At 39.0% G+C, this 27,094-nt stretch overlaps 1 protein-coding gene across 21 annotated transcripts in view; it reads left to right on the top strand.

The window, feature by feature from the left end:
* LOC126336830 (protein phtf) overlaps positions 1-27,094 on the top strand; it is a 191,086-nt gene that overhangs the window by 73,962 nt on the left and 90,030 nt on the right. For 15 of the 21 annotated variants that reach the window (XR_007565007.1, XR_007565011.1, XR_007565010.1 and 12 more), the window contains exons 3-4: positions 18,231-18,448; positions 25,914-26,094. Coding sequence is in view for 9 of the 21 variants with exons in the window: in XM_050000896.1 (XP_049856853.1) it covers positions 18,231-18,448; positions 25,914-26,094 (399 nt within the window). In the remaining 12 variants the exon portion in view is untranslated. Of the gene's footprint in view, positions 1-6,590; positions 6,894-18,230; positions 18,449-25,913; positions 26,095-27,094 lie in introns of those variants that run through there. The other 6 variants (XR_007565015.1, XM_050000903.1, XM_050000901.1 and 3 more) reach the window with 5 other exon arrangements.

A 27,094-nucleotide genomic window follows, 5' to 3' on the forward strand; every position in this document is an offset into this window, starting at 1 on the left:
TTTATTGCTAGAAAACTGGGGAAGTGCAATCAGTCTACAAAGTAGATTGATTACAAGTCACTCATGTGACCAGTTCTAGAATATTGCGCAATGTGTGGGACACGGGGGATAATGAGTGTATACAGTGAAGGACAGTACAAATGGTCACAGGTTTGTTTAATCCATGGGAGAGTGTCACAGAGATACTGAAGGAACTGAACTAGAAGACTTTTGAAGATAGACGTAAACTATCCCGAGGAAGTCTATTAATAAAGTTTCAAGAACCACCTCTAAACGATAACTCTAGGAACATACTACCATCCCCTACATATCACTCACATAGGGATCTTGAGGATAAGATTATAATAATTACAACACACACACACACACACACACACACACACACACACACAAAGACATTCAAACAATCATTCTTTCCATGCTCCAGACATGAATGGAACAGAAAGAAACCCTAGTGCAATGGTACGTACCCTCTGCCATGCACCTGATGGTGATTGGCAGAGTTAGATGTAGATGGGAATATGCTCCAGTCATGGCAACTGAAGAAGACGAGTATGTATCGCCACACCAGCAGAGACTCGTGTCTAGTGATGTGCTTCCCCCACCACTGCTCCAGGCTCATGCCTGTGGGCGGCCGGCTAGGGGCTGCAGATGGGGTGTGTAGGATATAAAGCTGGAGACCAGTAGAAGTTAGCCAGTCATCAGGAACATCTGTAGATGGCGAGAAACTGTCTTGACAAAATATTGCACCTTCTGATGGTGCAATATGGCTGAAAACCTGAGACATATTCAAAATATGCCTATGCCAGGAAAATCTCAAATCTTTCTTGAAATAGTTAGCAACTGTCTTCAAGTTTGTGACGGTTCAATTTCTTCAACTTGTCTTTGACACTCTCCTACAAGTTACAAAAACCTGTGACCATTTAAGCTGCCCTTCTCTGTATGTGTTCATTATCAACTGTTAGTCCTACTTGGAATGGGTTCCACACACTTGAGCAGTATTGTAGGATGCGTCACATGAGTGGTTTGTAATAAATCTCTTTGTAGCCTGACTATTTCCTTAATATTCTACCTGTAAACTGAAGTCTGCCATCTGCTTTACCTATACTAAGCCTATGTGATCATTTCATTTCACATCCCTAAAACGTGGTACACCCAGGTATTTTTATGAGTTGACAGATTCCAATTGCAACTCACTGATAAAGTTAGTCATGGAATACTACATTCTCTATTGTGAAGTGCACCATTTTATATTTCTGAACAAGTAAAGCAACTTTGAAATCTTATCTCGAACTGACTGAAAATTTGTGTTCCCCCCCCCCCCCCCCTTCCCCCAAAGGCACTGCTTCATTATAGATAAATGCATCCTGTCTGAAAAGTCTAAGGTTACTATTGATATAATTGTTAATAAACAATATGAACAGTGAGGGCCCAGAACACATCATTGGGGCACACCCAAAGTTACTTGAACTATCAATGACACTCCAACATGCTGCGTCATCCCTACCAGGAAATCCTCTATCCAGTCACAAATTTTTCTTGTTACTGCTTATGATTGTTCCTTTGATAATAAGCATAGATGTGATACTGAGTTAAATGCATTCAGGACATCGAAAAACACTGCGTCCATAGGGATTGGACAAAAATATGGAAACACTGTGTGAAATGCATGCTTGAATGTAAATGCAGATGCTAGCCAAACCTGCAGGTTGCACTTGTGAATTGTTCTCAATAGGTTTCAAGTGTCAGTCATGGTCAAAACAGTATTCTGAGAAGTTGTGAGTGCATTATGTTTGAGCTGACTGACTTCAAACGTGGGCAAATTATCAGCGCTGATGTGGTGGGTGGTTATGTAACAAAGGTAACTGAAGTATTTGGTTCTTCAAGAGGCTTGGTGTTGAAGATTTATACTCTTTAAAGAGAAAGTGGAAAAGATACATCCGGTAAGTCACACGACAATCATCGAAGAGGGTTGTGATAAAAAATAAGAGGACAACAGCTGCAAAAGTCACTGCAGAACTGAATGTTGTACCCATTGAACCCTGTTGTCACTAAAACAACACAAATGGAGCTCCAGGAGCTGGGAATTGTAGGAAGATATGGAATTCAAAAAACCACCCACTAGTGATGCACATGCCCATAACAGGAAAATTTGGTCCATCCTTAGATACAGTGTTTGTTCTCCAATGGTGATGATGTGTTCCAGAACAACAGAGACCCTGTTTAGACAGCTCGCAGTGTCCAGGACAAATTTTATGAACATGAACATGACTTGTTTCAACTTCCATGGCCATTACAGGCACTGGTTCTCAATATTTGTTGCCTGCTTTGGAGGGTGGGTGATCACTAGCCACTTCCATTGTAGTTACCTGAACGTCTATATCTTACTGCCTTGATCAATGGCTTTCAGGAAGTTATGAAAGAGAACTGCAAATTGAGTTTCACATGATTGGTGTTTTCGGAATCTGTGCTGGTTTCCATGGAAGAAGTCATTCTATTAGATATAACTTATTATGTTTGAGCTTGCAATATGTTCTAAGGTTCGACAACAAATGGGTGTCAAGGATATTGTATGGTAGTTTTGTGGATGATCTCTGTCATCGTTTTTACACGGAGGATGACCTATGGCTCTGTTTTCTGTTTAAAGAACTGTGCTTGAGTGAGGCTGAGATAGGGGCTAACTGAGCCACAAATTCCATATGGAATGTGATAGTGATTCAGTTGTACCTCATCATGTTGTCAACAAAGCCTTTGTGATGCACCATAATGTGTGACCCTACACTGCAGTACTATTGAAGAAATAATTTTTTTAAATACATATTGACTAAAAGTGTCATTCCATTTCCTTTCTTATGGTGCCTACAGTAGCTACATTCTAAGGAATATCCATCTAATTTAAATCACTACTAAATTGTTTCACTGTGCTCCAGATAATGTTCTGTTATTGCCAATATATGTCGCTCATTCTCACCTAGGCAGTATTTTGCAATTCAGACCTGTCCTCATTGTTGGACAGCACCATGACCACAGCCAAACAAAATGGAATTATGTAGCATTTGTGAAGACCACAATATTTCTGACTCCACTTAGCAACTTCATGCCAATGAAGACTAAATATCCAATTGAGGGGAATCACAGGTCGTCATTTCTAAAAATGTATGACAACAAAATTCTGCAAAAAATATGTCTGTAAATCGCATTCCAGGACGGGACAAATGCTCCCCTTCCCCCCCCCCCCCCCCCCCTCACTGATGCTGCTGCGTGACATAATTTTTCTGCATTACTGTGATAGATATCCCACCTGATCTGGCAAAATGGTTCTGTTTCATAATTGTATTAATGTTGCAGTTTTGCATATTAAAAGCGTGTTCAGTGCCATCTAATCAACTTGTATTTCAACTTTCGTAACATTTGTAGCGGTACTCTCACACTACTTGTACATGCAAATCAAATTCTGAGCTCTCATTTTGTCTTAGACATAAAATTCATGATTAATGAAAATGCTAACTTGAGCATAGTCTCCTGCCAGACGTGTTAACTTGGAGTTTCCTAATTACTTTGAGTAATGATTTTTCAACATTCTTTGACTTCGGTACCCGTGGAATTATTTCTAGTTTTGTTAATCTCACGATAGATTCCCGCGGACAGCAAATTGGTTGAGAAAAATCCGTGAGGATTGGTTGAAGAGTTGCATTTTTGTGAGTAATGTATGTTATCCATGTTGTATACGATTTCGCGTATACATTACCATTCTCGAACTAACATTCAAGTAGGTGCCAGCTGGCTCGCTGATGCCTAGATCGGAAATCGCGTGTAAGCAGCGCCTTATTCCGATTCTAGCTACTGTTTGCAAGCCAGACTACACGGGAAAGTGTTACAGGCGTTCCTAGCTGTCAGACTCAGGCATGCGCAGAGCTGGGGACTAAGAGTGGGGGTGGACTCTACGTCTCTCGTATCTTGGTTGTGGCGGGTTCTTCAGTTTTTTGGAAGCTGTTCCAGTTTCCGGGTGCCATTATTTCATGTTTACGCTTCATCGTTAATTGTAAGGAAAGCATTTTTACTTATTCCTGTAAAATTACCTTTCTAAAAGTGCAAAAGAATAGCAGTTGGTTGAAACATGAAACTTATAACTGTCTTTTACTCAAAATGTTCAGCGAATCGGAATCTGATTTTCTGTCGAGTGACGAGAAGCTGGAAGAGTTACATTGTACCAAAAGACAAAAAAACGAAACTTTTACGAGAATGTAATACTACAGTATAGCGACATGGATTTTTGCAACATACGTGTGCGGCGTCATGTGGTAGAGTCATTATAATAAGCATCAGGCAGGGGGAATAGGAAGCTGCTTGCACTACTGCACATTCTGATCTGGCCACGACGCAACAAGCTTTAGAGAGCTGGCAGACAGAGTTAACATCTGTATTGGTTCTTTGCACTATGTCATAGAAAGAGTGACTTTGTTTGTCGTTTAGAAGTCGACGTCTGACGAGGAAAGGACACAAATTGGCCTCGGAAAACGACTATATTCCCTTGCAATTACAAATAGTCTGTGATCACAACCGACAGATTCGGGACTTACTCGTCGTTTATACGTGTTCTGTCCATGACGGGAGAGTGTTCAGGACAACACTTTACCAAACACTAGAAGAAAAGTGCGAGGATTTTTGTCTTTTGGGTGACAATGCCTGCCCCTGAATTATCAATTTATTAATCCTGTTTAGAAATACAAGCCATTTGATGAAAAAAGACAACCAGAGTTCGAATAAAATAGATGTTTATTCCGTAAGTGACTGTTTTCGAGTTAATACCAATTTTCGAACCAGCCAAGACTTGCAAAGTTAAATTTACGTCCCAAATAACGATACATAATTTGTGTGTGTGTGTGTGTGTGTGTGTGTGTGTGTGTGTCCGGTCCCAAGTGTACGTGCCATTTATGTATCGGCGTTGTGTACCGTTATTTTGGACGTACATTTAACTTTTAAAGCCGTGGTTACTTCGAAAATTGGTATTAACTCGAAACCGGTCACCCACTGAATAAATGACTATTTTATTCGCAACTCTGGCCGTCTTTTTTCATTGCAATTCAATAAAAGTTGCTGTCTCATAACATCCAGCATGCTAGGAGTATGCAAATACAGGGAATTTGTGTAGAGTTCTAAGTTATTTTAACATGATGCAGGAAACACCTGTGGCGTTTGTTGATCTAACTGCCGTCTTCGACAGTGTCGAGGGAAGGCCTTATGTACAAATTTCTCCGCACCATACCCTGCAGAACAATGGTTTGACTGGTTAACAGCATGCTAAGCGATCGGACGTTCCAGGTAATCACTGGAAGCAACATAAGTAAGGAGGAGAAGCTAAACGACAGATTGCCCCCAAGGATCAGTTCTCTCACCATTACCGTTCGACCTACATCATCTACCCGACACTTCGTCCAGAAAATCCTGCTATGCCGATGACCTGGCTCTAGCTGTACAACACCAGGAAATACAGACAACAGAAGAGATTCTAACCAATGACCTGTCTGTATTAGACAATTTCTTCAAAATATGGAGACTCCAACCCAGTGTGAGTAAAACAGAAGTGTATTGCTTCCATTTAAATAATCGGTTGGCGAACGTAAAACTGGAAGTAAGTTTCAGAGGCAGAATTCTACCGTGCATAGCGACCTGCCACTTTTAAATCGTCAGAGACTGAAATCGCGCCGTCCAACTCTGTGGAATGCTGCTGACTTGGTTACTAAGGATTTCAAATCGCTTGAAGAATGGAAAGGTCGGTGGGAAGCAGTGACAGATGTGCGCCTGCATAACATCTCAGATGCTAAACCTCCAAGTGGATTCGACCTACAACGAAAGACCTGGACTAACCTGAAACAGAATACGTACAGGCCATAGCCGATGCAGGGATGCTCGCTGTAAGTGGAAGAAGCTGCCTTATCCAGCTTAGACTGCGGGCCTCCATATCAGACTGTTCACCACATTGTCAGTGAATGCAGGATTCGAGCCTATCACGGTTCTGAAGAGGACTTAATGCTGGCAGCTCCAGGTGCAGTGCGCGGAATTGAAGGACTGGATATTCAGTTGTAAAGCCAAACTTAAGTTTCTTGTGTATAAGTTAGTACATATGTGTGCGATTTAATTCTATTGTAAGTCTGTACTAGCCATACGCTAAATAAAATAAATAAATACAAATGGCACTCTCAAAAAGCAAGTGTGTTGTTGAGCACTGTTCTGTACGGTTAAGACAGCGTTTTAAACAGTTGTGCCATCTAAATTTGAGGGAAGTTGAAAACATAGGTCACTTCATTCCAAACTGTCGTGATCTGCACAATCTCGCCGTGGGAGATAACTTAATATTCGAAGAAAACTGAGTTACATGTAGTAATAGCTGTATTACTGTTTGGTAGACTGGTTTACAACATTTAAGATTTTCTAAAGCTACTGATCCGCCACTACGCGCGACGGGAAAGCAGCCAGAAATGGGACGATCAGCATTTAAACAGAGCAAACACGAAGGGTTTCTTCGTCAACGGAGGTACGCATGCGCAGTCATGCCAGTTCGGAGGTTTGAAAGTAGCATACTGGCAGCTGTTTGAACAAACCAGTCCAAATCACACGGACAGGATCTGACGTCACGAAATGTGTTTTGAAGCGGTCAGCGGGACTTGGAACTAGGGAAGCACGTGGTTTGCAGTAGTGGAACGGAATTTGTTATTGCAGTGAACAATCTGGTGGCTAACAGTTAAATAATGCTGGGAAGTAGAAAATTATCAACTTGTATTGCGCAAGAATACCTTCTAAAATTTCCATGTGCGTTATTTAAATCTCCCTTGAAACCATCGGAGCTGAACACTTGATGAATTTCATCTCGCTCGGAGCTTCGCCTGTGAAAGGTATTTTGTACTTTAATATTATTTGAAAATAATATATGGTAAGTTCGTTTTATGAACAACAAACTTTATTAAACACGGCCGCATTCCACCCAAATTTGGTGTTACGACTACAGTCAACGATGCAACTTCAAAATTTGTTTACTGTTTGTAGTAGTTAACCATTGAGCTACTCCATATTTTATTCGAAGAAAATCACTAGGTAATTACAATTATAAGGTCTCCAATGTTACGTCGCATTCAAAGTAAGTACAAAATATAACCTTTACTGACGACACCGGATAGGCGGGAACCTCGAATTAGTGCCAACTGCAATAGAAAATTTTATGAGACTAGTATTCTAGGGTTACCGCAATTTTTTACAAGACGTTGCGAAATTTTGTGAAGGTGCAGCGTCCTAATATCGTTGAAGGGAAATTGTGGCTGAGCGAATTGAATTAACAAAAGTACACATGAAACACGAAACAAATTGGCATCAAATGTTATCATTAATTTGCGACAATTCACGTGCAAAACATGGTCAGGCACCAGTTATAGCTATCATGGAAACAACTGCATTTCTTGAAAGTAAATTTAAAAGGCTTTATTATTTTCAGTTACTTGACTATATATCCGTATTGACGAAGGGTAATCCAATACTGGGCACTGGCACAATATTAGAGAACTGATATTGTGGCACCAAATGGTTACAATTAATAAATTGGCAACCTGAGGTCCTGCTTTATCTCATGCTGTACATGGGTACTTCACAAATACTATGAAAATGTGAAGAATCATAACTCATTAACTTTGTAATTGAAAATTATTATTATTGTTGTGGTCTTCAGCCCAGAGACTGATTTGTTGCTCCTCTCCATGCTACTCTGCACTGTGCAAGCCTCTTCATTTCTGAATAACTGTTGCAACATGTGTCCTTCCGAATCTGCTTAGTGTATTCATCTCTTGGTCTCCGCTACGATTTTTACCCTCTACAGTTCCCTCCAGTACTAAATTGCTGATCCCTTGATGCCTCAGAACGTGTCCTACCAACTGATATCCTCTCCTAATCAAGTTGTGCCACAAATTCCTCTTCTCCTCAATTCTGTTCTATGCCTCCTCATTAGTTACGTGATCTACGCATCTAATCTTCAGCATCCTTCTGTAGCACCACAATTCGAAATCTATTCTGTTCTAGTCTGACCTAGTTATCATCCATGCTTTGGTTCCAAACATTGCTACACTCCATACAAATACTTTCAGAAAAGACTTCCTGACACTTACATCGGTACTCAATGTTAACAAATTTCTCTTCTTCAGAGATGCTTTTCTTCCCATGCCCTGTGTAAATTTTATATCCTCCCTACTGTGAGAGTCATCACTTACTTTGCTTCACAAATAGCAGAACTAATTTACTACTTTAAGTGTCTTGTTTCCTAATCTAATTCCCTCAGCATCACCTGATTTAATTCGACTGCATTCCAGTATTCTTTTTTTGATTTTGTTGATGTTCATCTTATATCCTCCTTTCAAGACACTGTCCATTCCGTTCAACTGCTCTTCCAAGTCCTTTGCTCCCTGACATACTTACAATGTCACTGGTGAACCTCAAAGTTTTTATTACTTCTCCATGGATTTTAACACCTCCTCCAAATTTTTCTTTTGTTTCCTTTACTGGTGAATAACATCGTGGATAGGCTGCAACCCTATCTCACTCCCTTCTCAACCATTGCTTCCCTTTCGTGTCCATCAACTCTTATAACTGCTATCTGGTTTCCGAATAAATTGTAAATAGCATTTTGCTCCCTGTATTTTACCCCTGCCACCTTCAGAATTTTAAAGAGAATGTTCCATTCACTGAACATTGTCAAAAGCTTTTTCTAAGTCTACAAATGCTAGAAACATAGAACACTGGCCTCATATTCCAACACACAGAATTTGCTCCTACCATCCTGATGTAGGTTTGCCATAGTTTTCCTAAACAATGCTGGGGTGGTTCAATCATCAAAGTCATGGCCGATCACCAGCTACCCAACTTATGTTCTGCGTATGTAGTCAGGCGCGTTCTGGAGGATTCCAGATGCCACCATTACATCCATAAAAGCAGAACACCATGTCATCCCTGGCAGTCAGTGATTTCATCTCCTGATGATGTGGGCAGAGGCAGCTATCAAAAGCTTGAGTTTTATTCGAAATGATGTGGCTTGTAAAACGGAAGAGATTTTATTAAAGCATGCCAACATGAAAGAGTCAGGGGACACGCACCAGTCGTATGGTCAGAAAGCATACTTACTCCCTCCCTCCGTGCGCACACATGCATAAATGAAGAAATAAAATTAGTGTAACTCTGATGGGTATATGATATCTAACACGAACATGTTGTAGTGGCATTAGGCCCAATGAAACAGTAATTCAGATGATTTTGCAGAACAAGTGAAATTGGGTGATGAACTGTTTTTTGCTAATTATTGTCTTCTGTGATGTGATTGGGGAGAAGAAATGAAAGAGGAAGCCGCCTGGTAGAATTTTGCACAGAGCATAACTTAATCGTACTTAACACTTGATTCAAGAATTATAAAAGAAGGTTATATACATGGAAGCCTGGAGATACTGGAAGGTGTCATATAGATTATATAATGGCAAGACAGAGATTTAGGAACCAGGTTTTAAATTTTAAGGCATTTCCAGGAGCAGATGTAGTCTCTGACCACAATCTACTGGTTATGAACTGTAGATTAAAACTGAAGAAACTGCAGAAAGGTGGGAATTTAAGGAGATGGGACCTGGATAAATTGAAAGAACCAGAGGTTGCACAGAGTTTCCAGGAGATCATTAGGGAATGATTGACAAGAATAGGGTAAAGAAATACAGTAGAAGAATGGGTAGCTTTGAGGGATGAAGTACTGAAGGCAGCAGAGGATCAAGTAGGTAAAAAGACGAGGTCTAGTAGAAATTCTCGAGTAACAGGAGAAATATTGAATTTAATTGATGAAAGGAGAAAATGCAGTAAATGAAGCAGGCAAAAGGAATACAAACTTCTCAAAAACGAGATTGACACTAAGTGCAAAATGGATAAGCAGGGATGGCTAGAGGACAAATGAAAGCATGTAGAGGCTTATGTCACTAGGGGTAAGATAGATACTGCCTGCATTAAAATTAAGAGCGACCCTTGGAGAAAAGAGAACCACTTGGATGAATATAAAGAGCTCAGATGAAAACCCATTTCTAAGCAAAGAAGGGAAATCAGAAAGGTGGAAGGAGTATATAGAGGGTCTATACAAGGGCGATGTTCTTGAGGACAATATTATGGAAATGGAAGAGGAGGTAGAAGAAGATGAAATGGGACATATGGTACTGCGTGAAGAGTTTGACAGAGCACTGAAAGACCTTAAGTCGAAACAAGGCCCCAGGAGTAGACAACACTCCATTAGAACTACTGACTGCCTTGGGAGAGCCAGCCCTGACAAAACTCTACCATCTGGTGAGCAAGATGTATGAGACAGGTGAAATACCCTCAGACTTCAAGAAGAATATAATAATTCCAATCCCAAAGAAAGCAGGTGTTGACAGATGTGAAAATTGCCGAGCTATCTGTTTAGTAAGCCACAGCTGCAAAATAGTAACACAAATTCTTTACAGACAAATGGAAAAACTGATAGAAGGCGACCTCGGGGAAGATCAGTTTGGATTCCGTAGAAATATTGGAACACGTGAGGTGATACTGACCCTATGACGTATCTTAGAAGATAGATTAAGGAAAGGCAAGCCTACATTTCTAGCATTTGTAGACTTAGAGAAAGCTTTTGACATTCTCTTTCAAATTCTGAAGGTGGCACGGGTAATATACAGGGAGCAAAAGGCTATTTACAATTTGTACAGAAACCAGATGGCAGTTATTAGAGTCGAGGGGCATGAAAGGGATGCAGTGGTTGGGAAAGGAGTGAGACAGGGTTGTAGCCTCTCCCCGATGTTATTCAATCTGTATATTGAGCAAGCAGTAAAGGAAACAAAAGAAAAATTCGGAATAGGTATTAAAATCCATGGAGAAGAAATAAAAACATTGAGGTTTGCCAATGACATTGTAATTCTGTCAGAAACAGCAAAGGACTTGGAAGGGCAGTTGAACGGAATGGACACTGTCTTGAAAGGAGGATATAAGATGAATATCAACAAAAGCAAAACGAGAATAATGGAATGTAGTCGAATTAAGTCGGGTGATGCTGAGGGAATTAGATTAGGAAATGAGACACTTAAAGTAGTAAAAGAGTTTTGCTATTTGGGGAGCAAAATAACTGATGATGGTCGAAGTAGAGAGGATATAAAATGTAGACTGGCAATGGCAAGGAAAGCGTTTCTGAAGAAGAGAAGTTTGTTAACATCGAGTATAGATTTAAGTGTCAGGAAGTCGTTTCTGAAAGTATTTGTATGGAGTGTAGCCATGTATGGAAGTGAAACATGGACGATAAATAGTTTGGACAAGAAGAGAATAGAAGCTTTCGAAATGTGGTGCTACAGAAGAATGCTGAAGATTAGATGGGTGGATCACATAACTAATGAAGTAGTATTGAATAGGATTGGGGAGAAGAGAAGTTTGTGGCACAACTTGACTAGAAAAAGGGATCGGTTGGTAGGACATTTTCTGAGGCGTCAAGGGATCACCAATTTAGTATTGGGGAGCAGCGTGGAGGGTAAAAATCCTAGTGGGAGACGAAGAGATGAATACACCAAGCAGATTCAGAAGGATGTAGGTTTTAAATGTCATATTACGGAAATGCTTCGTGAAATCAAACGAGAATCCCTGGAGGGAGGTGAAGAAGCTTGCACAGGATAGAATAGCATGGAGAGCTGTATCAAACCAGTCTCAGGACTGAAGACCACAACAACAACAACAACAACAATGTGATGTACTAAGAAAAAATATTTGTCCTCCTTTTTGGCTGAGTAAATAATACAAAATTAATTATTGCCCCTGCAGTTGCATGAATTACTTAATTAAAAAAGTCAAGATATTTCCAAATCTTTGGCCCTGAGAAGGGTCGCATATAATTGGTAAATAAATACCACACGTAGGTGTATGCAAGACCAACTATACCTGGATCTAAATAACAAAGTGACTCGAGCTAATTGTTTAAAGGACAACTATCAAAGCAGCACCCAGAGCAAGACTGCAGTAACACTTCTGTCTGTGCACAGTTGTACTGCTATGCCATCTTAGTTGCCAATTACCAGTCAGCTAAGGATGACAGTTTTGGTCTTTTATCCTTTTTTTAAAATTTGTTTTTAAATTATTTGTTTACCTGTGTGGCGTTTTTCTTGTATGGAATAGGTGGAATTGCTGAGGGAAGTGATGAGACTATTATGATACTTTTTTTGAAGGACGTCATCTTTACGCCAGTCAATGTTATAAGCTTTTATTACAGTATTGTAATTTTGACCTTAGGCCATTATCAAGTGCTGCTGAAAAAAACAGAATGTTTAAAAAATTATTTACAGATTCATTATGTATATCGACATTGTACCGATTATACAAGACAATTTAACTACCGTATTTGCTCGAATCTAAGCCGCACTTTTTTCCGGTTTTTGTAATCCTAAAAACCGCCTATGGCTTAGAATAGAGTGCAAAGTAAGTGGAAGTTCTGAAAAATGTTGGTAGGTGCTGCTACAACTAACTTCTGCTGTCAAATATATGTAGCACTACACAGGCATGCTTTGCAGGCACAAAGATAAATACTGGCGCCAAAACCTCTGCGTCAGAAAATAAATTTTAAAAAAAGGTGGAAGACAAGTCCCCCCCCCCCCCCTCCCCCCCGCGCCCTGAGTTTCGACCACTGCATTTTCATACATTATGCAACGAAGTAGCCTAAATACAAATTCTGTATTGTTCATCTTCGAATGTAGCTACATTTCAATGTACTACGAGAATCCGACTGGCAAGACTGTTTTGGATGTTTGTCAGTATGGCCATTTCTATGTTCTGAATTTTTTCCTACCTGTGAGGAGAGATAGTTGCTAAAAGGAACTTTTATGAATTATGAATCTCATGCTAGTATTCTTTTCACCATAAGAATTGTTGTTGTTGTCTTCAGTCCTGAGACTGGTTTGATGCAGCTCTCCATGCTACTCTATCCTGTGCAAGCTGCTTCATCTCCCAGTACCTACTGCAACCTACATCCTTCTGAATCTGCTTAGTGTACTCATCTCTCGGTCTCCCTCTACGATTTTTACCCTCCATGCTGCCCTCCAATGCTAAATTTGTGATCCCTTGATGCCTCAAAACATGTCCTACCACCCGATCCCTTCTTCTAGTCAAGTTGTGCCACAAACTTCTCTTCTCCCCAATCCTATTCAATACCTCCTCATTAGTTATGTGATCTATCCACCTTATCTTCAGTATTCTTCTGTAGCAACACATTTCGAAAGCTTCTATTCTCTTCTTGTCCAAACTAGTTATTGTCCATGTTTCACTTCCATACATGGCTACACTCCAAACAAATACTTTCAGAAACGACTTCCTGACACTTAAATCTATATTCGATGTTAACAAATTTCTCTTCTTCAGAAACGCTTTCCTTGCCATTGCCAGTCTACATTTTATATCCTCTCTACTTCGACCATCATCAGTTATTTTGCTCCCCAAATAGCAAAACTCTTTTACTACTTTAAGTGTCTCATTTCCTAATCTAATTCCCTCAGCATCACCCGACTTAATTCGACTACATTCCATTATTCTCGTTTTGCTTTTGTTGATATTCATCTTATATCCTCCTTTCAAGACAGTGTCCATTCCGTTCAACTGCCCTTCCAAGTCCTTTGCTGTTTCTGACAGAATTACAATGTCATTGGCAAACCTCAATGTTTTTATTTCTTCTCCATGGATTTTAATACCTATTCCGAATTTTTCTTTTGTTTCCTTTACTGCTTGCTCAATATACAGATTGAATAACATCGGGGAGAGGCTACAACCCTGTCTCACTCCTTTCCCAACCACTGCATCCCTTTCATGCCCCTCGACTCTAATAACTGCCATCTGGTTTCTGTACAAATTGTAAATAGCCTTTTGCTCCCTGTATATTACCCGTGCCACCTTCAGAATTTGAAAGAGAATGTTCCATTGAACATTGTCAAAAGCTTTCTCTAAGTCTACAAATGCTAGAAATGTAGGCTTGCCTTTCCTTGATCTATGTTCTAAGATACGTCATAGGGTCAGTATCACCTCACGTGTTCCAATATTTCTACGGAATCCAAACTGATCTTCCCCGAGGTCGCCTTCTATCAGTTTTTCCATTTGTCTGTAAAGAATTTGTGTTACTATTTTGCAGCTGTGGCTTACTAAACAGATAGCTCGGCAATTTTCACATCTGTCAACACCTGCTTTCTTTGGGATTGGAATTATTATATTCTTCTTGAAGTCTGAGGGTATTTCACCTGTCTCATACATCTTGCTCACCAGCTGGTAGAGTTTTGTCAGGACTGGTTGTCCCAAGGCCGTCAGTAGTTCTAATGGAATGTTGTCTACTCCGGGGGCCTTGTTTCGACTCAGGTCATTCAGTGCTCTGTCAAACTCTTCACGCAGTATCGTATCTCCCATTTCGTCTTCATCTACATCCTCTTCCATTTCCATAATATTGTCCTCAAGTTCATCGCCCTTGTATAAACCTTCTATATACTCCTTCCACCTTTCTGCCTTCCCTTCTTTGCTTAGAACTGGGCTGCCATCTGAGCTCTTGATATTCATACACGTGGTTGTCTTCTCTCCAAAGGTCTCTTTAATTTTCCTGTAGGCAGTATCTATCTTACCCCTAGTGAGATAAGCTTCTACATCCTTACATTTGTCCTCTAGCCATCCCTGTTTAGCCATTTTGCACTTCCTGTCGATCTCATTTTTGAGACGTTTGTATTCCTTTTTGCCTGCTTCATTTACTGCATTTTTATATTTTCTCCTTTCATCAATTAAATTCAATATTTCTTCTGTTACCCAAGGATTTCTAGCAGCCCTCGTCTTTGTACCTACTTTATCCTCTGCTGCCTTCACTACTACATCCCTCAGAGCTACCCATTCTTCTTCTACTGTATTTCTTTCCCCTATTCCTGTCAATTGTTCCCTTATGCTCTCTCTGAACCTCTGTACAACCTCTGGTTCTTTCAGTTTATCCAGGTCCCATCTCCTTAATTTCCCACATTTTTGCAGTTTCTTCAGTTTTAATCTACAGGTCATAACCAATAGATTGTGGTCAGAGTCCACATCTGCCCCTGGAAATGTCTTACAATTTAAAACCTGGTTCCTAAATCTCTGTCTTACCATTATATAATCTATCTGATACCTTTTAGTATCTCCAGGGTTCTTCCACGTATACAACCTTCTTTCATGATTCTTTGTATAAGAATAATACAAATATTTGCATTTTGCCATGTATTCTTTTTTGTTTGATGCTATCTCATTTAAATCCTGTGTGCCTAATAAACTACGAAACTAGAGTGAGACAACAGCAAACGCGGAAGAATATACATATCACGTCATGTTCATATTCGTGTTATTCTTATGCCTAATAGTGATACAGTCAGAAATGAACCACTGCAATTGAGTAGATTTTTAAATATAAGATGACTAATTCCTGTGCAGAATGTAATGTACATGAGAGGCGTCTGATTTTCAAACGGAGAAAATTTTTCGCTAAACTCTCGTTCAGAACATCTACTATCATACGCAATCTATTATTTGGTTCTTGTTGATCATTATCAAAGAAAGCAGCAGTGTAAGTAACAACAAATAGCAGTCTCTTGCCATTGTTTCGCTAATGAGACATTTCCTCTCTTTTTTTTTTTAATTGTAAGAGGCGGTAGCGCGCACAAAAGCAAGCCATGCCGCGAGCGGCGACAGGCCGTAAACACTCATTATCAGAATGCGGCAAAAAATGCATGACACAGTACATTAATGCATTTTCAGCTTTGAGTGACGTAAACACCTATAACAAAGAGAACGGCACGTATCAGATCAAAGAAAAATAAGCAATCAATTCAAACCAGACGAAGCACATGAAAAAGTAAGGGTACCCGTATAAATACAGACGGAGCGCCTGACGCATAGCAATGGTTACCTGGTAAAGCTTAACTGCTAAGCTTACGACTCAAACCAAACTACTGTAGCTGTATCGTCATTCATTCAACCTAAATTGTGTCTCGTATGGCAATGGACCAACTTCGTTTTGATTTGGAGGTGTGGCCTAAAACTTTTCTCTCCCCTTGAATTACGAGTCTCAAATTTCAGGTGCAACTTAGGTTCGAGTAAATACCGTATGTAGGCATATTACTTACATATTATAGCTTTAAGCCACGTCAACCTAATGTAAGCTGGCACATTTGTATGTCGTTGTCAATACAGTTAAAGACATTCGTGATATTACATAGTGCGAGCACACGTATTCAAACATCGTAAAACAGCATAATCTGTAAGTGCACGTGCAAATCAGTAGAAATATTGTGATCCACTGTAGGTACAGATATATGCTAACATAATTAGATTTGCCTTGTTAGATGAGTGGCATTTATTTACAAGGCGTGTCTAGAAAGTAAGTATTCTTTCAAACCACATTTTATTTTTACAAGGAAGAGTATTTCTTAAAATCTTCTTCTACATGCTAGCCACCATTGTTCATACATTTGCCGCTGCGCTAAACAAACTTTTCTATGCCCTCTTCATAGAAAGATGCCATCAATGAAGACATTCCTCCAATAGCTGTCAATGTGGTACGGTACTGTGAAACATTGAGAAAATTTTGGCATGCATAATTCAAAACGAAAGGCATGGAACATTCAGTTAGGGCTTTTGTTGCTTTGTGACAACGCACATCACCGTTCTGCTGGTGTCACTCAAAACCTTCTTTAAAAAGCAGTTAGATTGCCAGCTGTGTAACTCTGATCTCGCACCTTCTGACTACCGTTTCTTCTCGGACTTTTGGAGGAAGGCACTTTGAGAGCGACAACTACGTGCAAAATTGTATTCAAGAGTGGATGTCTTCACTGGCAGCATTTTTCTATGGAGGCAGCACTGAAAAGTTGGTTGTCTTAACAGTGTTGGCAACGATGTAAAAAAATGAAGAAATGCTTTTTCCTGTATAAAATTGTTTGAAAGAAATTTGTTTGTATTTTTTTCCCAAAATAGTATCTACATTCTGGATGTGCCTTGTGCATATTCACTGCTTTTTCAGGCAGAAGTTGTAGTGAAGGGCTTCACGGCAAACATGCTCCATGGGTAGACAGTGAGCGCAGGCCTACGAGCTGCGAGTACTGTACCCCATCCATTGTCAAAGGGCTGTGGGAAGCCATATGAAGACTTGTGTAAGCAAGGAAATCAATCCTGAGTGGAAAATCCATTTCACATTCCAGATAATTTACTTCAAACTGTATATCAGCACAAATCGTCAGCAGAGGATTTGTCAGTTTTCCATTCAGTTACGCTAGGAATCCTGATTTTATTTCCCAATGCGACTCGTGCTCCATCTATAGACATGCAATCTAATATATGTCGTGTCAGATGCACATTTTCTACACTTTCATCAACACTGCTAAGAATGTCACATCCAGCTGTGTGCTTGTATTATTTACATATAGGATACTAAAAAATATGCAACAGACTCTTTACAAAGGTTTTGCGAGTGGGTTGTGAGTGTCATTTGACATAATCTGTGTGCTATGCATGACTGTTAGATTTGATAATGACACCACACAAAACTGTTCTACCATAAGATATAAATGTTCAACTACCAAGCATTTTTGTATTAAATCACCACCCGTTATCCTTATCATTTTGCACTTCCATATTCTTTGACATGGTAAGACAAATAGCGTCTGTGTAGATTGAATGTACTGCAAGTATTCCGATGATACACTAAACATTTTCCTGTAAGAAGATAAAGTTCATCACACTGCAAATTAAAATATGAAGATATTGTCGGTGTTATGCAATGCCAACTCGCCATAGCTACTCTTAGATGGCACCACTGTCAAAACAGTTTGCACTTTTGTGTTGTTGCGACCACCTGGTGTGTGTCCAATTCCCTAACTCCCTGCCACGCCACAATTGCTCTGCTTGTGAGTAAAAGCATCAGCAGCTGTGAGTGTTCACTATAAAATCAGATAGTTGTTAAGCTCTGCTTTAGTTGATAGTTGACTTATCTGAATTCTTTTTATAAAGTGGACATAAACTCATTTCTAGTTAATATAAATTAATAATTGTCACTGCATTCAGTAAAGTCGTCTGTCGCCAACGTCATTTGTGCATGTTCTGCATACTTGTGCTATTGAATATTTTCGCTCTCCAAGTCTTTCCTTTTTAGTCTTATTGTTTCTCAATTTGTGTTGTAGGTTCTTCGTTCCCGAAAGCTAAACCAAAACATGGTCTGATAACAGTGACGAAGTTGGCCTGCCTCAGGTTAGTTCTGCTTCCAGCCTACAGTCACTGGTGGATTCAGCAAACTTCACCACGTGTCTTCGTATTGCTGACAACACTTTATGTGTTGCAGTTAGTTTGCGGAGTTACATATTTTTACTACTGTTCACTCACTGAAGATGGAACTCTTGAGGTAAAATTTTGAACTCTTTATTACAGAGGAAATTAATATTTTCTGCTTTGTTGTAATCAAAGTCAGTCCCATGCGGGGCAGGGGGACTGAATAGTGCTTGTGTAGTGCAGTGTAGCATTTTGTTATGTTTTTTTGGATGAAGGGAAGGAAGAAAGCAAGCTGCCTCCGGAATAGTGTCCTGGGGGTTGTTGAAATGAACCTCCCCATTCAACGACCAAAACACCATTAACCTTGCACTAGCCTGGAGAAGGAAAGGATACCATAAGTGTTGTGAGGTTTCTGACACTTTAAGTCTTTCTTGCGAAAGCTTAATCTGGATATATTCCCTCTACAGTTTTACTGAAGTAAACTGAAACTATTACAGTTTTTTGAACATTGACTGGAAAATGCTTTTAGTGAAATTAAAATTTGTCATTTTTATGTTCAAAAAAGGAGAAAAGCATAGCTTCAAGCCAACGTTACTGTCATTTCTGTGCTTCACTAAATAAAACACATGGTTAGAGGTAACATCATTGTGATGAACTGTAACTCTATAAAAGTACATATCAAAAATTCTGACTACATGTCAGAGTTCAGGTGGTACTCAGTAATTTTCAGAAATGCAGGCTTCACACATTTTGTAACACAAGAATTTTTTGCACAGAAACCTTTTTTTTTTCTGTCTTTTGACTCACGAGCAGCAGTGGCCAAGCAGTTCTAGGTGCTTCAGTCCAGAACTGCACTGCTGCTATGGTCGCAGGTTCGAATTCTGCCTCGGGTATGGCTGTGTATGATGTCCTTTAGGTTAGATAGGTTTAAGTAGTTCTAAGTCTAGGGGCCTGATGATCTCAGATATTGAGTCCCATAGTGCTTAGAGCCATTTGAATATCTCAAAGTGTGTTAATTATATGAATGTCATTCCATTTAAATTATAGGTGTTTAAAAACTGCAGTTAAACTCCTGATTGTGATTACTATATAGCTCAGTTGAGAGGAAATAAAAGTTGTTAATGTTGTGTGCTGCCCTCCCTCTCCTCACTCGCCATTAATTTATCAGGAGCTTCGTGACACCATCTTCCTCATCACACATGGAATTCCAGGGATTTTATTTCTTTTCCCCCCCAAATTTGAGTAGCCACCCTGATTCAATGAAGTTAGAGGCCATCTTCTTGGGATTATGTCACATCTTGTAACTAGAACACTATTTGTCCACTTCATTCACACACCCATTTGTCTTGGTATATTCGCAAGCAATGATCATTTTTGGCATCTAAGCTGTCCTTATATTTTGTCTATTTTCTCATTATTATACATCTTCAAAACAAGCAATACACTCCCTCTGAAATATAAGACCCATTGTCAGTACTTTTTGGGAGCAGAACATGATGGTATTTGTAAGTCCCTTTGTGGTTCAGTTTGAGTAAGGATGAATTTACCTCCTCTTCCTCCTTATTTTTTGTAGAATAATACCAAAACTGGACTGGGCATGTTTACGTGTACAAATACTTTACAACAATTAAAGTCAGTTCTTTGGTGTCTTTCGTTCAACGGCAAATCACATAGTATACAAAGAGACAAACTGTCAGCAATTACACAGTTTTCAATCTTTTTGTTACCACATGAAAGCCATATTATTCAACTGGACAAATGGTTTCCCTTGACTGAATGTAGTAAATTAACCACGTAAGTATGTCATTCAAATTTTCGGTCTTACATTAACCAGAATCTTGTGAACACAGAATCTACAAATATATGTAGGAAAAGAACCAGCAGTGCCACACAATCTTCGCAATGCCATCATTGTTGTAGCTGAGAGGACAATATCATCCATACTGGGCGCAAGGAGGATAATTACCTATATAACTGGTTAAACAGAATACCTCTTGCAATTAATCTTTTGTGGGTTAGCTACACGTAAATATGCCCAGTCCAGTCTCGGTATTAGCCCAAAAGTCAGCTAGATTTAATCTAAATGAAACAATAGAAAATCTAGGATGGAATGATGACAGTATTATGAAAGGAGTCTGGCATGAGTGGCCAGGGACAGTGGTCATATGTGCGTGAATGTTTGCATATATGGGTTTTTTTCTGCTTTAGGAGAAGGCTGTCTATATTTAATCTGTTTGATAGCATTGCATTGTGCATAATGTCTGTAGAAACTTTTACATCAGATAGTGCTTTTTATTTTATGTTTATGATGTTCATTGTAATTTTGAGAAATAATACCACTATATTTGTTGGAATTTCCCATCATAATCCCCAGCATATTGTCAGTATTAAACAGGTGGAAACAATAGAGTGGAAATGAATTGCTTCTTGCCTAATTTCTAACATGAGGCAGATATGTTCTTTCAATATTAAATGCACTTGTCCCTTTCTTTCTAAGTGGAGCTTTCATGCTCGTTTTAGCTACCCCACATTTTTCCTATCAGACAACCTGAAATTTCATTCTCTTTCTCCAAATTTGAAGGAATTTCAGCATTAGCATTACCTTGATTCTGTGTTATACTCTCTACACGCTGATTGCGTGACAACCAAACACTTTCATATCAACTGTCAACATTAGCTTCCTCTTCATATTTCCATTCTTGATGGAGTTTTGTTATGTGGGAGTGCAGTACTTTGCACATTTACAATATACATTTCTCAACAAATTTTGTAGAACTAAATTATTTGAATTGCAGGGTTGACCATTTTAAACGTAACTATTCTGGTGCGAGTGTGGCGCACGTCAGTTGAAGAATTTCAAATTCATCATTGTTGCTTGTGTCAGACTGACTGGCTATACATTGTTGTAATTTAGATTACAAAACTAGGTATACACACAGCAGGAGAAAATGTTTCCAAATCTAATGTCAGGCACCAAAATATGTTTCATAACGTATTTGAAAGCCCACTAGACCAACAAGGTTAATAGTTTCAGCTTCCCCACTACATGAAACACTGTAGTGAGGATTATAATTTGATCCAAGAAACTGGTTCGTAGTTTTGTTTTCTGGTGATCTGGATCTTGACACATCTCTCTTTCCTCCTCTAGCTGTTAATCTGGGAGGCAAAAATTGCTTTCACCACCAGGATTTGAACTGGCTATCTACTAGCCAAGTGCTACTGCTCAAGCATGCGTTAGTGACCACAGCTATGGAGGCTTAAGTTTATCGTAAGGACGTGGATTTGTAAGTATGACAAAGAAAGAAAGTAAATGATCACATATTTGTGATATAATATTTGTGCAAAATATGGAGAACAGGGGCTATATTGAAGCAGAAAAGTTATTGTGAGGTCTTAGAAAATTATTTGTACTGGAGATAAGTATCGGTGAATTTTTACAAAATATAGCTTGTGTAACTCAAGATCAAGGAAATGAGCGCCAGGTCTCTTGAATAAGAAAGCACAATAATAATGATGTAAATTTACCTTTAATCCTGATAACTGAAGACAGCGCAAGTATTTTAGCCTTCCAAAGCGTTGAACTTATGGGAAAAATAGGGTTCACAACCTTGATTGCTTAAAATTTGGTGAACAGGAGATGAAATACACTGCGGAAAAAAAATTAAAAGTAATTATTGAATGCAACACATGTAATACTACTCAGGCATTTTAGATAGTATCCAAAATATATTAATTAAAATTATGTTGTTTCCTAGATCTTGTAAGTGATTAAGTACTTTGTAAAGAAAAGTATGAAAGCAAAGGGCATTCATGCCGATTTCCATAATACACTGGGGGACTTTGCTCATTCATATTCAACTGTTGCCAAGTGCACAAATGAATTTAAATTTGTTGAGGAGAGCTTATATGAAGATACACGCAATTATCAGCCAAGATGTGTCAGTGCTCCAGAAACCATTGCAAAAGTGCACAAAATGGTCATGGAGGATCACCGATTGAAAGTGTGTGAAATTGCTCAAGCTTGCCAGATGTCATCTGGAAGGGTATATCACATCTTAACTGAAGAATTAGAAATGAAAAAATTATCTGCCAGAAGGGTGCCGCAACTATTGATGCGCACCCGCAAACATGCCGTCGTCATGGCAAAATTAAATGGACTATAGCATGAATTGATGCTGCACTCACTTTATTCACCTGATATGGCTCCGTCAGACTTCCATCTCTTTCCAAAATCGAAAATTTTTCTTGGTGGACGAAGATTCACTTCAAACGAAGAATTGATAGCTGGAGTTGGACAACTATTTCTCCTGGCCTGGAGGAAACTTAATTTCGAGATGGGATCAAGGTACTTGAACATTGTTGGACCAAGTGCATTAATCTATAAGGAGACTACATTGCAATTAAAAAACATATTTTTTTCCTGTTCCGTTCCGAGAACTTTTGAACCCACCCTTGTATGTTGCATTATGCAGCATTGTATCTTAAATAAACCATTTGGCTATCCACTTATGACATGGCACCAGAGCATTGAGGCACTCATACATCATTGCATTTATACACTTTTTATTTTGCAAACATGTTCTGCTGTACATTATCTTTCCAAACTGGGCTTCGCCAGATGTTGAGTGATCCCAACAAATGAAAAGCCCTTGTAATGAGAGATTTGGGTGACTTTCAGCTTTGCAAGCCTTACAAAATGTGATGAAAGTAGTCAAAAGAGAGCAGACTGAGGCTGCATGCTTCAAGGAAACTTTCAAAAAATTTCAGACATGGCTTTATTATAAGCAGTCAGTCATTTGAATTCATGTGTTCCGCGAGGCAATATTTTGAGAGAGAGAGAGAGAGAGAGAGAGAGAGAGATGCAGTGGTGCCTCTACTTCCTGTAGATAAAATGATGGAGTGAATTGCAGTTGTCCTACAAATCAGCAAATGATGGCTGATAAGGATCTGCAAGGAGAAATTCACTAAAGAAGAATCAGGTGAGTCATCTAAATTGGGGATACCTTAGAAGAAGAGGTGCCTCAAGAAGAGGGTCACAAATCTCAACTTTTTTCAGGAAGGTTAGATTTGTTGTATAATATATACATATTATTCAAGGAAAGACTATCCAGCATTCAAAAATCTACATGCTACCCTAGTTACAATGGATTTATCTAACTGTAGTAAATTGTCCTTGACAAGTCGTGAACACTTAGGATTCAACTAGAAATCTATTTCTGGCAGCAAGTTATTAATGAAACACCACAATATTGCAGCCTGGTGCCACTTTCTTAGAAAATTAGTAGGGAAAAATTGTGGGGATATTGTTTGGCTTGATGAAATATAGGTGAATGTGGGTCATAGTATTAAAAATGGTGACTGTTGATACCATCAGTGATGGTGCGGCAACTCTGATCAGCAGAAGAAAAAGAATAATTGAATCAGATGCTGGCAATTCAGGTTTCATTTCTGATTGTGTGCCGGTGTTCACTTCAAACGAGGCTTATGACTACCATCAAGAGGTGAACCACATTACTTCTGTGAAATGGTTTAAAGGCACTGTGCTTCAAGACGAAACAAATAACTTTATAATTGTCATGGATACCTCTCCATATCATGTAATTATACAGGACACGGCGCCCACAAAGGCAACAGAGGAAAATTATGTTTGCTGGCTGGAGAAATGTAAGATACGGATTGACAGTAGCTTCACAAGGGTGGAATTATAAAACTTGTCACAACATAATCCAAAGGACCCAGTTCACATTGTGGATGAAATAGCAAAAAAACACTGGCATAAAGTTCTCAGATTGCTTCCCTGCCTTTGGCACTTCAACACAATAGAACTGATTCAGGCACAGGTTAAATGCTATGTTGTTGCAGAAAATAAAAAAGTTACATTGACTGTCGTATAACAGCTTATGAAGCAGGCAGTTGAAAAAAATGACACCAACAGGCTGGCAAAAAAGGGGGGGGGGGTAGTGAATCATGTGAAAGGAATGCTACAGGAAGCATGGAACAGTGATGGTGTGTTAAAACAGTGTGTTGAAGTCACTGATAGTTTCGCTGGACTCTGAATTAAGTGGTGTCTCCACATTGTTGGACTAGTATGTAGTGCATAGTGAACTTTCAAGAATGTCTTACTTCCATTAAATTTTATGTTTGTTTCGATGAATTTCTCTTTCCTGTTACGAGGCTAAATAAAACTTTTCAGCCACCTTCTATCACTACCTTATCGTTTTTTAGATACACAATTATAGAAAGGAAACTTTTGTAGGCACGATAATTTCTCCTGTGTCAATAACCAACATAACACCGGCCATAATTGAAATTAAGAAAAATATTTGACATGCTTAGAGATACCATTTAAAGCTGTACTGTACATTTCAGAATTTTTATATTATTTTTGTAAGAGATGGAGACTTTAAACTTCATACTTGTTACAAAGTTAGACTCTGGCACAAATACATAAAAACACCATTTTCAGAAGCATATATGTAGGAAATGCAATGGAGTATGAAAATTTTAAGAGATATGTTGCCAAGTGAGTTATTTTAGTAATCAGTTGAAAAAAGTATCGCTGTGAGAGTATTAGTTTTTGAGATATGATGTGGAAAGTTTGAAGCAGTTTACAAGCAGCAAAAATTAATGTAACTTATATTCTTATGTACTCATGTGGTTTCTGGATTTATTGCAGACCACTATTTACTTTATAGTGGCAGCATTGTGCTATGATCAAGCACTTGTGGGAAATTGAGAGGTTTGTGTGCATTGTTAAAACATTCATCCTCTTCACTAAATAAGAAAGAGTTTTACTTCCAGGTGATGAGTATCTAAAGTGATTTGTATTTAGAAACTAGTTTTGCAGGGGAGTGTTATTAATCTCCCAGAATTGCTCTTTAAGGATGAAATCTATTCAATGAAAAATATTGGGTCCAAATGCGTTGATCTAAAAGGGGTTGGATTGAATAGGAAGTGCTTTTTGAGCTTAAAAGTTCAGTCTTGTACTGCCAGGTTGGGAATTTTTCGCCATACCTTCTTACATTTCTGGGATTATGTAGTGTCAGACCAAATGATGCAGGTTTGTTTTTTCCAGTGTGTTGTTGCTGTCCTTAGATTACTTTGGTATACCTGCTTTCGGCCACATACAACTATTTTGTTCCTACTTTATTTTATATGCTTTTTATACTGTTCTTGTAAATTATACAAACTTATGACATCACTTCCTTGGATACTGAAAGGTCTTGTTAGTTTATTGGACAAAATGTTGATGGGATTGTGTTATACATTTCCTTAACCATTTCAAATTTTCTTAATTTACATTTAGATACCAAATACCCTGTCACTTAGGAGAAATTGATGGTAGTGCAATTGGGCTTGAAATGCTCTGCATATTCCTTGAGTTCTGCAATGAGGTTTATTAATCTAATCAGATTTCTAGATAGCCCTATTTGCACAAAATGTGACAATTTATCCTTTACTGTGCAATTAACCTATGTGCCTTTCACAAATTTCACAGCTAAAAATTGTTACATTATTTCTGTATTCAGCAAACATTATTTCTGTATTCAGCAAAAAAAGCAACATCATTATTTATTAATTTTTGCTTCTGTCTACAGAGGGTCACAGCATCAGAAGTGATGGTACCAGTTGCCATGATGATCATCCTAAGTGTAATACACTCACAGATAGTATCAACTCATATTGGCCCATGCAGGCAACCATCAAGCCAAAGGCCACGTCGCAGCAAGCGGACACGTCGACGTCATGCAAGCAGCTCACGATCACGTGCTAGTCACGGTTAGTTTCTGACTGATATATCTTTATTAAAGGTGATTTTTTTCTGTTTGGTTCATAGATAATTGACTGTAGAGATAAGGTATTGATTCCAGCAACTTGTGACAAGTACTGAGTAGTCTGCTAGAGGATATTGAATTTAAAAGAAAATTAGCATTTCCTCAAACCACTATAGACCATTTAGGTGCTTCGCAAACTTATAATGGTAATTTAGTGTGACAAACTGCCTGTTGGCTTTTCTCGGGTTCTTTGGCCGATGTTTGATGATTTTCTGACATTTCGCCAGCAGGTGTGGCCGACATTGTTGGTGGTGGACTGGAGCTGAGCTCAAGGCCACAGATTATATGTACCTGGTGTGCCAGCGTCCAGGGGCTTTTTTTGGTCATTTCCAGTGTGGTTCTCCTCTTGCTCCTTACAACAGTTGTTCGCTGCAGCACGGTAATCCAGAATCCGTTCTCCTTTAGGAATTTCTTCTTTCTTCCTGAAGCTATTCTCATGTTTGTGTATTTCTATAGCTTCTCTGAACAAGTGAGTGTGATAGCTCTTCTCTGCAGCCAGAAATTTTGTCAGTGAATTTTACTATGTGATTGACCTCACACAGCTCGTGCTCTACTACAGCCGATTTCTCCACCTGCCCCAGCGTACAATGCCTCTTTTGTCAATCTGATACACTCTTTCATCTTCTTTGTCAGTTTATAAATAGTCTTTATGGAGTGTTTGTGCAACATACGGCTGACTCCGTCTATCACTCTGGGAATTGTAACTTCCCCTTGTATATTGATTTATTGTTAATAAATAATGCTCAGGCTCCGGCTAGCTTGCGGTAGAATGTTTGCGAGGAAAGTCACAAAAAAGAATTGTCTTGCTGCACTATAAAAATATGCCGAGTGCGTGTTAGTTGTACCGGCTTACTCAGATGAATACTTGCTCCCCGACGTATAGGAGCCTAGCTACACTTGAATGCATACAAACTGAGATTATTGCCCTAATCATGACTACAGTC

The sequence above is a fragment of the Schistocerca gregaria genome, chromosome 2 (assembly GCF_023897955.1).
Source record: "Schistocerca gregaria isolate iqSchGreg1 chromosome 2, iqSchGreg1.2, whole genome shotgun sequence".
Classification (NCBI taxonomy): domain Eukaryota; kingdom Metazoa; phylum Arthropoda; class Insecta; order Orthoptera; family Acrididae; genus Schistocerca; species Schistocerca gregaria.